Below are 12852 nucleotides of genomic sequence, written 5' to 3'. Positions count from 1 at the left end.
TAATGCTATAGGAAATCTTTATTAACTGAATTGAGAAAAAAGGTGATTTTATTTTGATGTATAGCTTTCCAATATCATATGTTGTTCTAAGTAATGTAAGTAAGGAGCAAAATGTGGCTAGGATAAGTTTATTGTTATAAAATATTTAGATGTCACATACAATTATTTTAGATTGACTTGATTACAAACATGAATAGGATTGGTATGTGACTTTTAAACACTCCATGATATTGGACATTGCTTAGGCAAGGAAGTTAATATTGTATGCTGGACTAATATGTTTGTGTTTTAAAGTCATGACATACAACTCAGTGGTTATGCTTATAGTTGCAATAAGAATTAGATAATACAATGTCAAAAAGAAATTATTGTGTATGTTTTTTATAACATGTTTGTGATGAAGCTTTGTGTGCCAAATATACAAATACTTTGCAATCAAAATTTCAAACCCTTTTTGTTTTTTTTCTATTATTAAAAATGAATTCTTAATGTTCTTAAAATTATAAAATACTAAAAACATCTTCAAATTCTTTCTATAGACTTTTAAAAACCATAAAAAAAACCACCACATCTTTATAAGAAATTGCAAAAAAATTGAACAAGTCTTAGTTGAGTTCTAATGAGCTATAATGTTTAAACTTAAGTGATATAGAAATGGTGTTTTTCAATAATGTATGGCATAAGTGTTGGCTATAAAGAATCAAAATTATAACATTATATAAAATTGCATTATGTTGGTAATTTTATTATTCAAAAAACAATCAATTAAATTTTTCAGTTTAACAAAACCATCTACAATTGTAAGTCATATTGAAAGAAAAACACTTTTCTTTTTGAATTTTTGGTATTATAGAAAGAACATATATTTTGTTGGCATATATACCAATACAACTTAACAAAGATTACACTTGTGTAAAAACATTGTATGCCGGTGAGAAGGCAGGTTCAGTGAATGGCACCTCGAAGTAGGGTATGAACCCTCATCTTCACATCACATGTGTGTGTGGCCACACATCGCCATCGTAAAGACCTTCTACACACATGCATCGAATGGGAACAGTTCAAATTCATTGCCAAATATCTCGTTGTACTGAACACAGGGGGAGTTCATGCCGAATTGGAGCCTAACGTTGATTTCACATCAGTATCTGTCTTTTTATCACGATGGATATTGATGCTTTTTGATCAGCATCGTTGCTGCCCCCCCCAATCCGGCACAAATGGGTGGATCTACGTTGTTGAACTGAAGAATCGTAACCATGGATTAGATTCCAGAAGGCTACAACACTGCAGTTGATACCGACTGCGATCTCCGGAGAGTATCCTTTTGATCAGACTTCGAACATGCTTCCAGAACTGCAAGTCATCTGAGTGGCAGTTCTCAATAGATTGTGCCAAAACCATCGACTCATCTGGTGGCAGTGTTGACTACCTCTTTTGACGCTTCCAGCTCGGTAAGTCCGGTCAGTAGATTCAGAGATGTTGGTTATTAGCGGTAAGACGTTGAAATGACGCACTCCAGGGACAGAATTGAGAGTTGCGTTTCGAGTAAGTGGCTGCATGAGAGGAAACGTGACTCAAGAATGTCTGACCACGAAGGGAAATGATGTCGTGTCACAGAGATGTGCGATGATGGCACGACTGGTGTACGCCACGGCCAGCTTTGCAGTGATGAAGGACGATAGGCACCTCTTTGTTAAATCTTCCAGTTGTAACAGCGACTGTAATCTACTGGTGAAACAAAGGAGACGAGGCAATCCAGACTAGTAGGGAAAGAGAAGACAACGATGCAGTAAACATGGAAAGAGTGTAACAAAGTATCAACATTCCTGGGAGATTTACAATACTCTTGTCGAGATGGTAATGTTACGTATTGTTATCTGTAGTAACAATGGGCTGTTCGTGACAGCAGCCACTTCGTATTCTACAAAGCAAGTACTGCATCTGTCATGGATAAGTTCAATAGGTGTCAAGCAAGGCTATGTTACAAAAGCAGGTGGCAGAGACAGAGAAAGACACCAATTCCGCTGATGACTGCCGCCGTCAGTTCACGCAGATTTTCTCGTCGAACCCTTTCCACGTTCCTAGCTAGTTGCTTGAGACCAAATTCCTGGTAAGATTCCAAGACAGTGGAGAGGGAGACGGTTCGGCCACAACCCAAGGCCCTGTTGAGTAATTCTACACTTTCCAACCCATGCAACCGATCCCCATCGACATTCTCTAGCTTCATGCCACACTCTGTTATGCAAATTGTGGTTTTAGAACCTGCAGAGGCGATCTCCGTAACGGAAAATCTGACTTTCACTGTAACATTGCAGTGTACGGGGTCATTGGGAAAACGTTCATCTGAGGGGATTATAGTCCCAAAGTGAAGCACAAAGTTATCTTCGCTTGGCCAGTGCCGTAATCCACCCAAAGGTTTCCAGCTAGCGAAATTGGCCATCTCTCCCGACTTTTTATTGATTAAAATCCAACTAACTGTCATGTTTTCGTTCAAAGCTCTCCACAAACTGCCGTCTGTACTTGTTTCCGCTGATTTCATGCCAGAGAGTTCCGTCTGAATCGTCAAAGTAGGAATACCCCCTTCGTCTTTATGGAAGTCAACGACCTCGTCGAGAATCACGCTAAGATCAAGCTGAAAAGGATAATCTTCGAACCATTCTATTGAGTCATCGGCATCGAGAAGAACTGGAACGGTTTTTGAGAGCATAGGCTGGCCCTTGTACATGACATCTATGATTGAAAAAAAATTCAAAGGACATGCTTCCAGGCTTTCAACTTTGTCATCGCATTCTGCCCTTACTGCTCCTCTGCCGGACAGACAAGGATAGCAGTTGGCATAGAATTTTCTGAAACCCCCAGTCTTCGAGATCAAATCCTTTGCAATAGTCTGTTTGGTGGAAGGCCAACGCAAGTTGCAATGCCTTTCCCAACATGCTTCGCTCTCAAATACGTAACGGAATTCAGAGGTCACACAGTTCGCTTTCGCAAGAGTCAGCACATCCACCCGGTTGAGAATCTCACAAATCAGATCCGAGCTCAAGAACGACATCTCATGATCCACTATTTTTTCTCCCATTGAGGAAAAAATAGCAGAATTCTAAAGTGGCTTCTCAACCTTGGATCTCTGTTGAAGACAAGAATTCGAGCACAATACTAGAATTCTAGAAACGTAGCTGTCTTGTAACTGACATCTGCACTCATCTTTGAGTGACAACACCCTGCGACTGTTCTAAAGTCGAATCAGAACGGAACACTTGAGCACATTCTCAACTGCTGCCGCCAAAATCGAGAATATTGAATTTTGTTGACAAGAAACTAAGAGGCAATCGCGCGGAGTGACAACTTCACGAACTAGAGTTGTACAAATTCATCAAGCACTTTGAGGGGGAAGCCTCACCGAGCTCCAACGACATGTTCCCAAACACTACAATCGCTTTCACTCTAAACTTCAAAACCCAAAACGGTCTTTCGATAGCTGCGACGAAACCGTTTACACACCCCCGAACCTTGAAACGACCAACTGCTAGCAATAAACTTTCAATCCCCCACAAAACCTCAACAAGAAGCCAAATTGCTCGCGAGATGTCGCAAAACTCTTGTCCCTACGTCAAGTGTAACGTGGCTAAAGCGATATTCGCGCTGAGCTTCAGAAGTGATTTCAAATCGGAAAGAGAAAAAACCCACTAAGAAACAAAACGTACCACAATAGTCGACTCCCTACAACTCCATCATCGAGACCTCAGAACCCAGATTCTGACATCGACTCCCTCCCAACTTGCGAGTGCTCAGAATCCAAGCCTCTAACGTCGCGATCCCTTTCGCTTGGAAGGTAAACCGCGAAAGATTCCGGAATGATTGGGTTAAGGCACAGCGGGAGACAAGAGGCAAGCGAAAGGGATTTGTAGAGATTGCGAGAACTGGAAAAAGGGAGCGAAAGGGGTTTGTAGAGATTGCGAAAACTGGAGAAAGGGGGCGTGGATATGCTTTCGATGCAAAGCGACGACTCCGAGCGAGGAGGTTGAATCTGAAGCAGAAACTCAGGGTGAGACTCAGGGTGAATCTAGCGGTTTAACTCGGAGTCTCGTACCCTTATTCTCCTCGTGTTCGTAGAGTGGCTTCCTGGTCTTCAGCACCCCCCGCTCCTCCCTTCCCAAAAACAAAAGCGTTTTTCCCATGTCCTTTTTCTTCATCTACTGTTGAAATCAACAAAAATAGAGAAATGTTAAAACTACCCACCCATTTATTAAATCAATCCATTTTTATCATGAAGAACAAGAAGGGTTGGGATGAGAGCTTAGAATGGGGGATTGAAATGAAGAAGGCTAGGAGTGAGGAGAAGTGGAGATGAGAGCCATGATTGTAATGATGGTTACAATAGAGTGAATCAATTTAGTAAATAGATAGGTCATTTTAACATTTTGCTAAAAATATGTTAACATGGAAAGAAAGTTGCCACCTTTGTCTTGCATGATTTGGCATTGTGCCATTTGCTTGGAGTTTATAGTCATAGGATAGTGCATGTAAACCTAAGATGGATTTGTGTATGAATCCAAAATTGATGGATTTATTTGTAATCAAATCAAATCTTGAATTGTCTTTATTGGGGTTTTTTTTTATAGTGATATTATATTTTGCACGAGCTAGTGTCTTTCATTTGCACCTCCTCTCAACAACTATTTCTTCTTTTATTGCACTTGATCATTGGTGTGATTGATTGAGTGTGGGCCAAATTTTGCTACAAAAGTGATGAATTGATAAAAACATACATATGGTAAAGAAAATCCAATTATGCTAATTAAGTAAGAATAAATTTATTCATGTGTTGTTGGAAATATACATCATGTAAGGTGACAAATGAATGATAAAAGAATAAGATAGAAAGTAAAGATTTAGTTTAGTAATCATGAGGAGTGAAAGCAAGTTAAGGTAATTTTATTACAAAAATATCCTACCATATCTATTGTCACTCCACTACTATCTTTATTATGTATTTTTTTGTGCTTTTCCATACTTTACTTTTAAAATCATTTTTATTTTATCTTATAATCATAGAATCTTACATAGAAGTTAGAATGTTTTTTTTTTTTTTTTTTTCCGAAACAAATATAATTTTATTTTTTATATTTTTTAAAAAACAAATCAAACATGCAAGATTTTGTAGGCAGTACTAGTTATTAATAAATTATTGTCTATGGTTCCTATTTTTATTTTTTTTAAATCTTAAAAAATTTAAAACATTATTCCTATTGAAAAGATCAATAAGAGTTAAAATGATATTTCTATGGAATTTGAGTATATATGCACACATATACATATATCAAATTTCTGCCGTAGCAATGAGATGGACAAACGTCAGGCATCAGGAACTTAAAAGTGGAAAGCATCATGAAGGGTATGGGTTGCCAAAAGCTAACGTCATCAATTTGCGAAGCAGACAGATATGGTCCCACAACTGCTATGAAATCAGACTTTCTGTTGGACTTCCATCAAGGAAAAGTCTACAACTAGTTTCCAGGCTACTCGCATCCCCGTTGTGTTCATAGTTTCACCGCAAGAAGAAAATGAAGATGGCTACTTTGATTTAGCAATGTGTTATGTTACTTCTGGCTCAAAGCAGCTGAACTCTTCAATCCATAATCTCAGATCTCTAATCAATTAGAAGATGAGGAGTTTGGTCATTAAGGTTTAGAAGCAGAAAAATATAATGTACAACGATGAAGAAGCCAACGTGGAAGAAACTTTCTAGTACACACGCCACTGAAAATTTGTTGGAAGTACTTGGAATATGTGTACGAAGTACTTGGAAAGTGATACTCGTTGTTTTGATTTTGCTTATTGTGAAGGGCACAATTCAACGATCACATCGCATTTTCAAACTGGCTTTAAAGCTTTCCGACATTATTCAACAAATCCTCCTATGTCATTTATCCACTTTCCAGGTCGAAACTGGAACGGGAGCTTGACTCTCCATCTCGCCAGTGTCTTCCAAGTCCTTCGCTGTGATGGTTTTCAAAGTGTCCTTCAACGACAATGCAACCGGAATGGCAACAATGATTCCTAGAATTAACAACACCCAGTTGATGAGCAGTTCCACTGCATACGATACCTTCTTCGCGTCCACTTGTCCAGCACACGCAGCTCCTGCGTTTTGTATTGCTTTATAAAACCCTGTCAACCGAGCTGCAACTTCGGTTTCATTCGTGAGAGCTCCCATGAGCCAGTAGCAATACGTCTGCCACATAGCATCAAACGAACCATAAAGGGTGTACAAGACCACTGGACCCGCATATCGTCTTGAATCGCTCAAATCAATCTTGGTTGACACATCTAAAGTTTTGGCTGACGCCCTTGTGAATGTATCCTGAAATGCCCACCCACCACCCCAAATCGCCATGGTTGCAACAAACAGGATGCTTAGCCCACAAACTGCCCGTTTCCGTCTTTCAGCATGTTTGTAGTCAAGCAGACGCCCCATTAAAAAGGACCCAATCAATTGGGCAATCCAGTAGAGTGTGCCATTCATGCCGCGTGTCCTGGTAGTGAACACTCCCCCACCGTTCACAGCGTTGAATTGATAAGTGTAGAACCAATTAGAAGAAAAGAACATTGGTATAAGGCAGAGCATTTTCCAGTCCTTGAAGAGCTTGAGGATGGCCATGACCTCAGCCGAGACACTAGTAGATTGGGTTTTGGCAATTAATTGGGACCCATCCCTGCGTTGGATTTGGCTAGGCGGCAACAGCAGAACCGTGAGTGAAGTCCCCACTCCCATTATAACCATAAAAGCAATGTAAGTTTCGTTGGAGACGTGGTTGTTGTCGTTGTGCCATTCGATTGCCAAGGAGACAACGGAGCCGATGATGGCACCGCAGTTGAAAATCGTCCAGAAGATGCTGATGTATAAGCCTTTGTTCTCCTCCTCAGGATACGAGAGCATGATCGCTCCTTGTGCAGTCCATAAAAACCCCGCCCCAACACCTGGAGATGTAGGACTGAGGTTAACTTGTCTTTGTTCCATGCAAGCCTCAAATCATGTTCTAAATTAAAAAAACACATGGTCTCTGGGAGATTTGGTTAGAAAGGTTGGTTTGATATATAGTTTCTGTAGTGACCAACTCATCCAAAGATCTCACTAACTTGATGGAAGCCATTCTGCCAGATATTAGAGATTGGAGAGAATCAATACCCAAGATTGCTCCTGCGCTGATGACAAAGACAGTATTGTATGAAAGGTACGAGCCAATGTAGAGGATATATGTGAAGCCACCCAGGATGAGCAAGACTCGATGCCCGACCAAATTAAAAAAACCCTGTTCAACATAGAATGCGTTACACACCCCGCAAATGGGTCTGACGTTTAAAAGAACGATTTTTCAGAAAATTTCAGCAGCCCGGAGAAGGATATATTCAATGTGAAAAAGTGGGAACAAACCCCTGCAAGTATAGAGCAGACTGCGAATGTGACTGCAAGAGCAGTGTTCGCGTTGTCAGTGATAGTTGCATCTGCCTTGCCAACTGCACCAAGGCCGTTGATAGCATTGAACATGCCCGGCAACAAGAAGCAAATCAGCCCCAAAATGATGACCTGCGCCAGCGGGTTTCGGTACGTGTTTCTCCAACGACACCTTTTCTGTGTCATTTCTTGATCCTGTCAATTTCGGTGCATAAATTTAAAGTTAACAATGCAAACTCAGCAACTTTTGACATCCCTTGTTGTGAGCACCACGGGTAAAAAAAAGGTGAACCAGGGTTTCAGATTTTGTTAGATATCCTCTCTAGACATGTCACACAAAACTTTAGAACTTGATTCCACAAGAAAACTAGTGACAAATCCGATAAATGGGTACACTGCAAATTAGCACTTCACACAAGCTTTGTTTCGAATCCAAAAGCTCCACATACGACGAACTCGTCAGCCAAGTTCAAAACCTTGACGGTTCCAAGAACGAAGCAAGAAACAAGGAGGTGCAGCTGAAATACCATTAAAGAGAGAGAGACACTCGGCGAGACAAAGAATTCACGGCTCACAAACCCCAACTGAATAACCCGATTGCAATTCGCATGGCTTTGAGATTTGCCCAGTCGCCGCTAACTGCAGCTGCTCCACTACAGTTTCTAATGAACATGATCTTCAATCCATTATCTTACCGAAGCAGTAATTCTGTCGCACTCACCCTCTTTCAGCAGTCCTGCACATCGACAATCACAATCACTGCCGAGCCGGCAAACAAACTTGATCTCCGTCAACAACTTCCACAAATTCCGCTGCAACTATCGCAGCTGTTCTGGGAGTCTATCCTGCGTAGTCATCGAAAAGCAAAGGAATCCTTGGAGAGACGTAAGAAACATTACATCTGAACCCACAAAGACTGCAGAAAGCTGTACGTCTCCAAAATCATACTCGCCACCAGTGAAGATGGTGGACTGTGACGAGATATGCGTGATTCGGAATAGAAATCTAGCAATCACATGCAGATTAGCGCAGTAACAATTAGTGGACCGATTATCGTTTGTTTCCATTCCTTTCTACTCCAACTGGCTCTTGTACCTACGCCAACATGGCACCCACTGCAATCACGGATGCAAATCTGCCATGGCAGGAGATCCACGAGCTTTCACGGCACCAACTGTCGAGTCGCCATGTACACACACCACTATCGTCGTCGTCGTCGTCGTCGTCCCCCGCACTCCCTCCCTTCCTGGTGAAAAATTAGGGTTTCCATGTTGTTGCAATGGAAACTTAGTAATTGTTTCCAAATATAAAGTTGATTGTGTTTGTAAATTTTGATGTGTGTGGGAGGCACATTCAATGTTTGGATTGGAACTGGTCAATATAAATTATGTGTTTCTCTAACTAAACATAGAAAATGAAAGAAGTAAAGAAGAAAGTATTTGTTTGTTACGTGTGTATGTGTATAATTCTATATTTCAAATTGCAAAATATTGAGTGACCTAAAATTTTTAATTGAGCATAAAAGATTTAAGAATGGTTGAATGGAATCCTCTCTAAATTTATGTTTAAAAATTGGATCTAAAATCAAATACAAAAGATATTATTAAAAAATAAATATGAAGAAACATCTCCATTCATCTTCATTTAATATTAACATGTATGGACTATTCAATGTATTTTAATTAATATGACTTTGAATGCAAGTAACTCGATTTATTAATCAAGTTACTACAAAAGCTTTTCGAAGAAAATTTAAGTATAAGGTGTAAATAATTCTTAAGAATTAAATAAATTATAATTAATTAATTAACTTAATTTTTTAAAATTTTTACATCACAAAAGAATAAATAAGTGAATACACAAATGTAATAATCAAGTTATTATTATTATATGTAATAAAATAATCTATAAAATATAAATTCTTAAATTTTTATTTTTTTAATATTATTTATCTTAAATTTTAAATAATTATTAAATAATTATTTTAAAAAAACCTAATATTCAATATCAACAAGGTTGCATACAAAAAAAAGCATGGAATAAGATATTTCTTACTTCTACCACTTTTTACTTATATGTGGTGGTATTTAGCATCTCATCTATTATTGAAATATTCTTTGACTTCTACCTACCATCAAAATATTCTTTTGTATATACTTTATGATCTTCTACATTTCAATAATCATTTCTTTAACTACTAGCAACTTACTTAAGATATTGTCTTTTTATTATAATTTATTCTATATTTACTAATTTATTATAATGTACTTCAATACTTCCACTTGCTATTAATCAAAGGCTTTTAAACCTAGTGTCTTTATTAATATGTGGTATCTATTCTTTACTGATGTTTTTGTAAACAAATCAATAAGCATGTCTTTTGTTGCACAATACTTCATATCAATCACATGCATATCAATTTTCTCATATACAAAATGATGTTAAATGTCAATTTATTTGGTTCTTGATTGATACTTTGAATTCTTTTCAAAAGAAATATATCTTTAATTGTCATACTTTATTGAAATTCCTTCTAATACCGCAAGTCTAATATCTTCTAAAACTTATTTTACTTAAATTATCTCTATTACACCATGATTTGTTGCCATGGACTCTATGTCTAATTTATACCTTGCAATTGTTTGTTATCTCTTGTAATTCATGAGATTTCTTCTAATCTAAAAAGAACACATGGTCTATTTTTGAACTTTTATCATTTACATCTCTAAGTTTATCACTACTTTAATTATGATAATATTTCTAATTATAGTAAATTTGGCTATAATAGCATATCTAATTAAAAATAATATCAATAATTTGTAAGTAATTTTTAGCAACTAAATTTACTTTACATCTCAGAACATTGTCTATTACATCCTTCTTAGTTCTCAAAATCCACTTAGTTGTAAATATTTCAATTACAAATCAAATATTCTAAACATCTATTTACAACTTAGTTATAAACTAAATATTCAAATATCTACTTATAATTAATTAAAGATCAATTTAATAGAAGTTTAGTCAATTTTCATATTTCATTGTCTATAAGTGAATGGTATTTTTTTCTATGGTCTTCTTTCACTTCATAGAATTTGTAGACTTCATTGCATTTTATAAATTCAAGAAATTAATAGGAAGTGCAACATTGATATGTTCATGATATACTTGAAGAAAAATATAGTTCTTTCACTATTTACTAAGTGATCTTCTTATTTTTAAATAAAATATTATTTATTTTGAAGAAGATTTGTTTTATTACACTTCATAGTTTCTTTAAAGCTTTTTGTTTTTAAAGCTTGTTTTTTTAATTCAAAGATTGATACTCCTTATAATTATCATTTTATATATTTTAATTGTCTTTATTATTGATCTTAAAAATTATAAAAGGCTTCTTTTTTATTTTTTTGACATTCTTTATTTTCATTTAGATCTCTATTATCTTCATTATCTTTAACTTTATATTTTATTTTGTTAAACTTCAAAATATGTCTATGAACACACTATTTCTCTCACTTGGATATATCTCTAAGTGCTTAGAAGCACTTTTATGTTCTAAAAACTATCAATGATATAAATCTTGAAGAACTAAAAGATCAAGATATTCTTGTATCATTCAAAAAGACTCGATAATTAATCAAAGGTGATATAATATTAAACTAAAATAGCTATTACCAAAGACAAGAAGACTAAGAAGTCTTGAAGTAAGACTAAAGACTAAAAAGGCATTGACAAGAATGAAGAAGGCTTTACTCTTGCCTCCATATATACACTTAATTAGGAACAATATAGCAATGTCCTAAATGACCTTCAAAACATATTGACTTTATAAGATACATACCTTAACTTATAAAGCAAGTTTCTATGTATATGCCACATAATTAACTTATTCCACAATCTATCAATATGTGATTAATTTGTTGACTAAGTTTCTAACACACCAATCAATTACAAACACATGTAAAATCAAAGCAGTGTTTATGAAGCTTTTAGGAAGCTTTTCAAGAAAATATTATGATATAAATCTACTTTTACATACTTCTACTTAATCGTACAAGTAAATATTAGAATAAATATGTATATTTGTAATATTATTATTCCTCAAGGAGCGTTCATCATATATTAAAAAAATTTAAGATGCAATGAAATGTATTTATTACATACTTTGAACTTTATTCTCTTTAAATATAATTGATAGGTCTTTTTAAGAATTAATCATATTTCATACTAAAACAAAAAGACTACCCTATTATTTGATTATTTTTGAGTCTTTTCTAACTCTCTTCAAATAAAATATCTAAAACATTGTCAAGAATTGTTCCTATGTCTAATAAAATTACCAAACATTGGGAGTCTCTTCCAAGGTTATAATACCAAATACATTGTATCTTGACATCTATTTGAAGAAATTCATGTTATTCTTGAAGATCTTCATCTTAATTATATTATCTTGAAGATTGTGACAATTACAATGTCTTGTCCAATAAGTTAGTAAGTAAAAGCTTTTAAATTGAATGTGCTCATTATAAGTTTTTTATCTCCTTAGCATCAAAAATACACAAAAATTACAAATAAAAATAGAAGATAGAATACTATCATCCTTAAAGCTTATTTCTTTTATAACAAAGATTTGTTATTCTTCATCTTGGTTTTGATGGATATTATTGATGAAAAGTTTTAATCTTCTTTATTTTATTTATAAGATTCTTTGCTCACTTCTATGTATATTATTATGTTCTAACACAACTACATGGTGAAAGATAATAATATGGATCTTATTATAGAATATCCAAGTTAAAAGATAAAATAAAAAAATATAGATAAAAGATAAGAAGGTAGTAAAACTTTTAGTAGTGATGCTGTTTTTTTTAAAAAGTAGCTTCTAATTACTTTGTAGGATCATAAATATGGCAAAATAAGGTAGATTAGAAAAATAAAAAATATAGGCATATATAGGAGAGAGTTAGGAGTTGGTTTTTATAGAATTTATTTCAAAAGATATAAAACTTGATACCCGGAGAAGATTGGTTATCAACTAGGATCAAAATTAGACCCCAAGGCACAAAACTAAGCCTTGACAATGATTTTAGGATTCTTTGGTTGATCAAAGAATAGGATTGAAGAAGTATTGTTCTCATTGTGTTCAAGCTTCAATATACCAAAGCAATTAAACTAATAGACATGGATTTGAATACGGAGAAAGACTAGTTATATGAATTGGGTCTGTTAGCGTCACAATTGACTGTACTTTAGCAATCTGAAATCAATTATCAAACTACAAAACACCAAGGCTTACTACTCCTATCTTAATTCAATACATAGTCCATTCTACGACTATCAATTCAGCAATACTTCCATATTCTTATCAGTTCATCTCCCACTTACTCTCTTTGCAGTTT

General features: G+C 35.5%; 2 protein-coding genes across 2 annotated transcripts; both read right to left on the bottom strand.

Moving 5' to 3' along the window:
• Nucleotides 1-1805: 1805 nt before the first annotated feature.
• On the bottom strand, nt 1806-4019 carry LOC112275482 (putative F-box protein At2g36090). Its single transcript, XM_024505843.3, has one exon. The coding sequence runs from the start codon at nt 3077-3079 to the stop codon at nt 1985-1987; it is 1095 nt and encodes a 364-aa protein (XP_024361611.1). The 5' UTR covers nt 3080-4019; the 3' UTR covers nt 1806-1984.
• A 1761-nt stretch (nt 4020-5780) lies between these two features.
• Nucleotides 5781-8496, bottom strand: LOC112275687 (UNC93-like protein 1). The gene is made up of 5 exons (XM_024506272.3): nt 8356-8496; nt 7984-8192; nt 7436-7651; nt 7190-7313; nt 5781-6981 (listed from the first exon to the last, which is right to left on the bottom strand). The coding sequence occupies exons 2-5, from the start codon at nt 7984-7986 to the stop codon at nt 5924-5926; spliced, it is 1401 nt and encodes a 466-aa protein (XP_024362040.1). The 5' UTR covers nt 7987-8192; nt 8356-8496; the 3' UTR covers nt 5781-5923.
• Between the last annotated feature and the right edge of the window lie 4356 nt (nt 8497-12852).

This window comes from Physcomitrium patens, chromosome 23, assembly GCF_059467195.1.
Source record: "Physcomitrium patens ecotype Gransden chromosome 23, ASM5946719v1, whole genome shotgun sequence".
In the NCBI taxonomy this organism is placed as follows: domain Eukaryota; kingdom Viridiplantae; phylum Streptophyta; class Bryopsida; order Funariales; family Funariaceae; genus Physcomitrium; species Physcomitrium patens.
The sequence above is the reverse complement of the archived record's forward strand: the minus strand, read 5'-3'. Positions and strand labels throughout refer to the sequence as shown.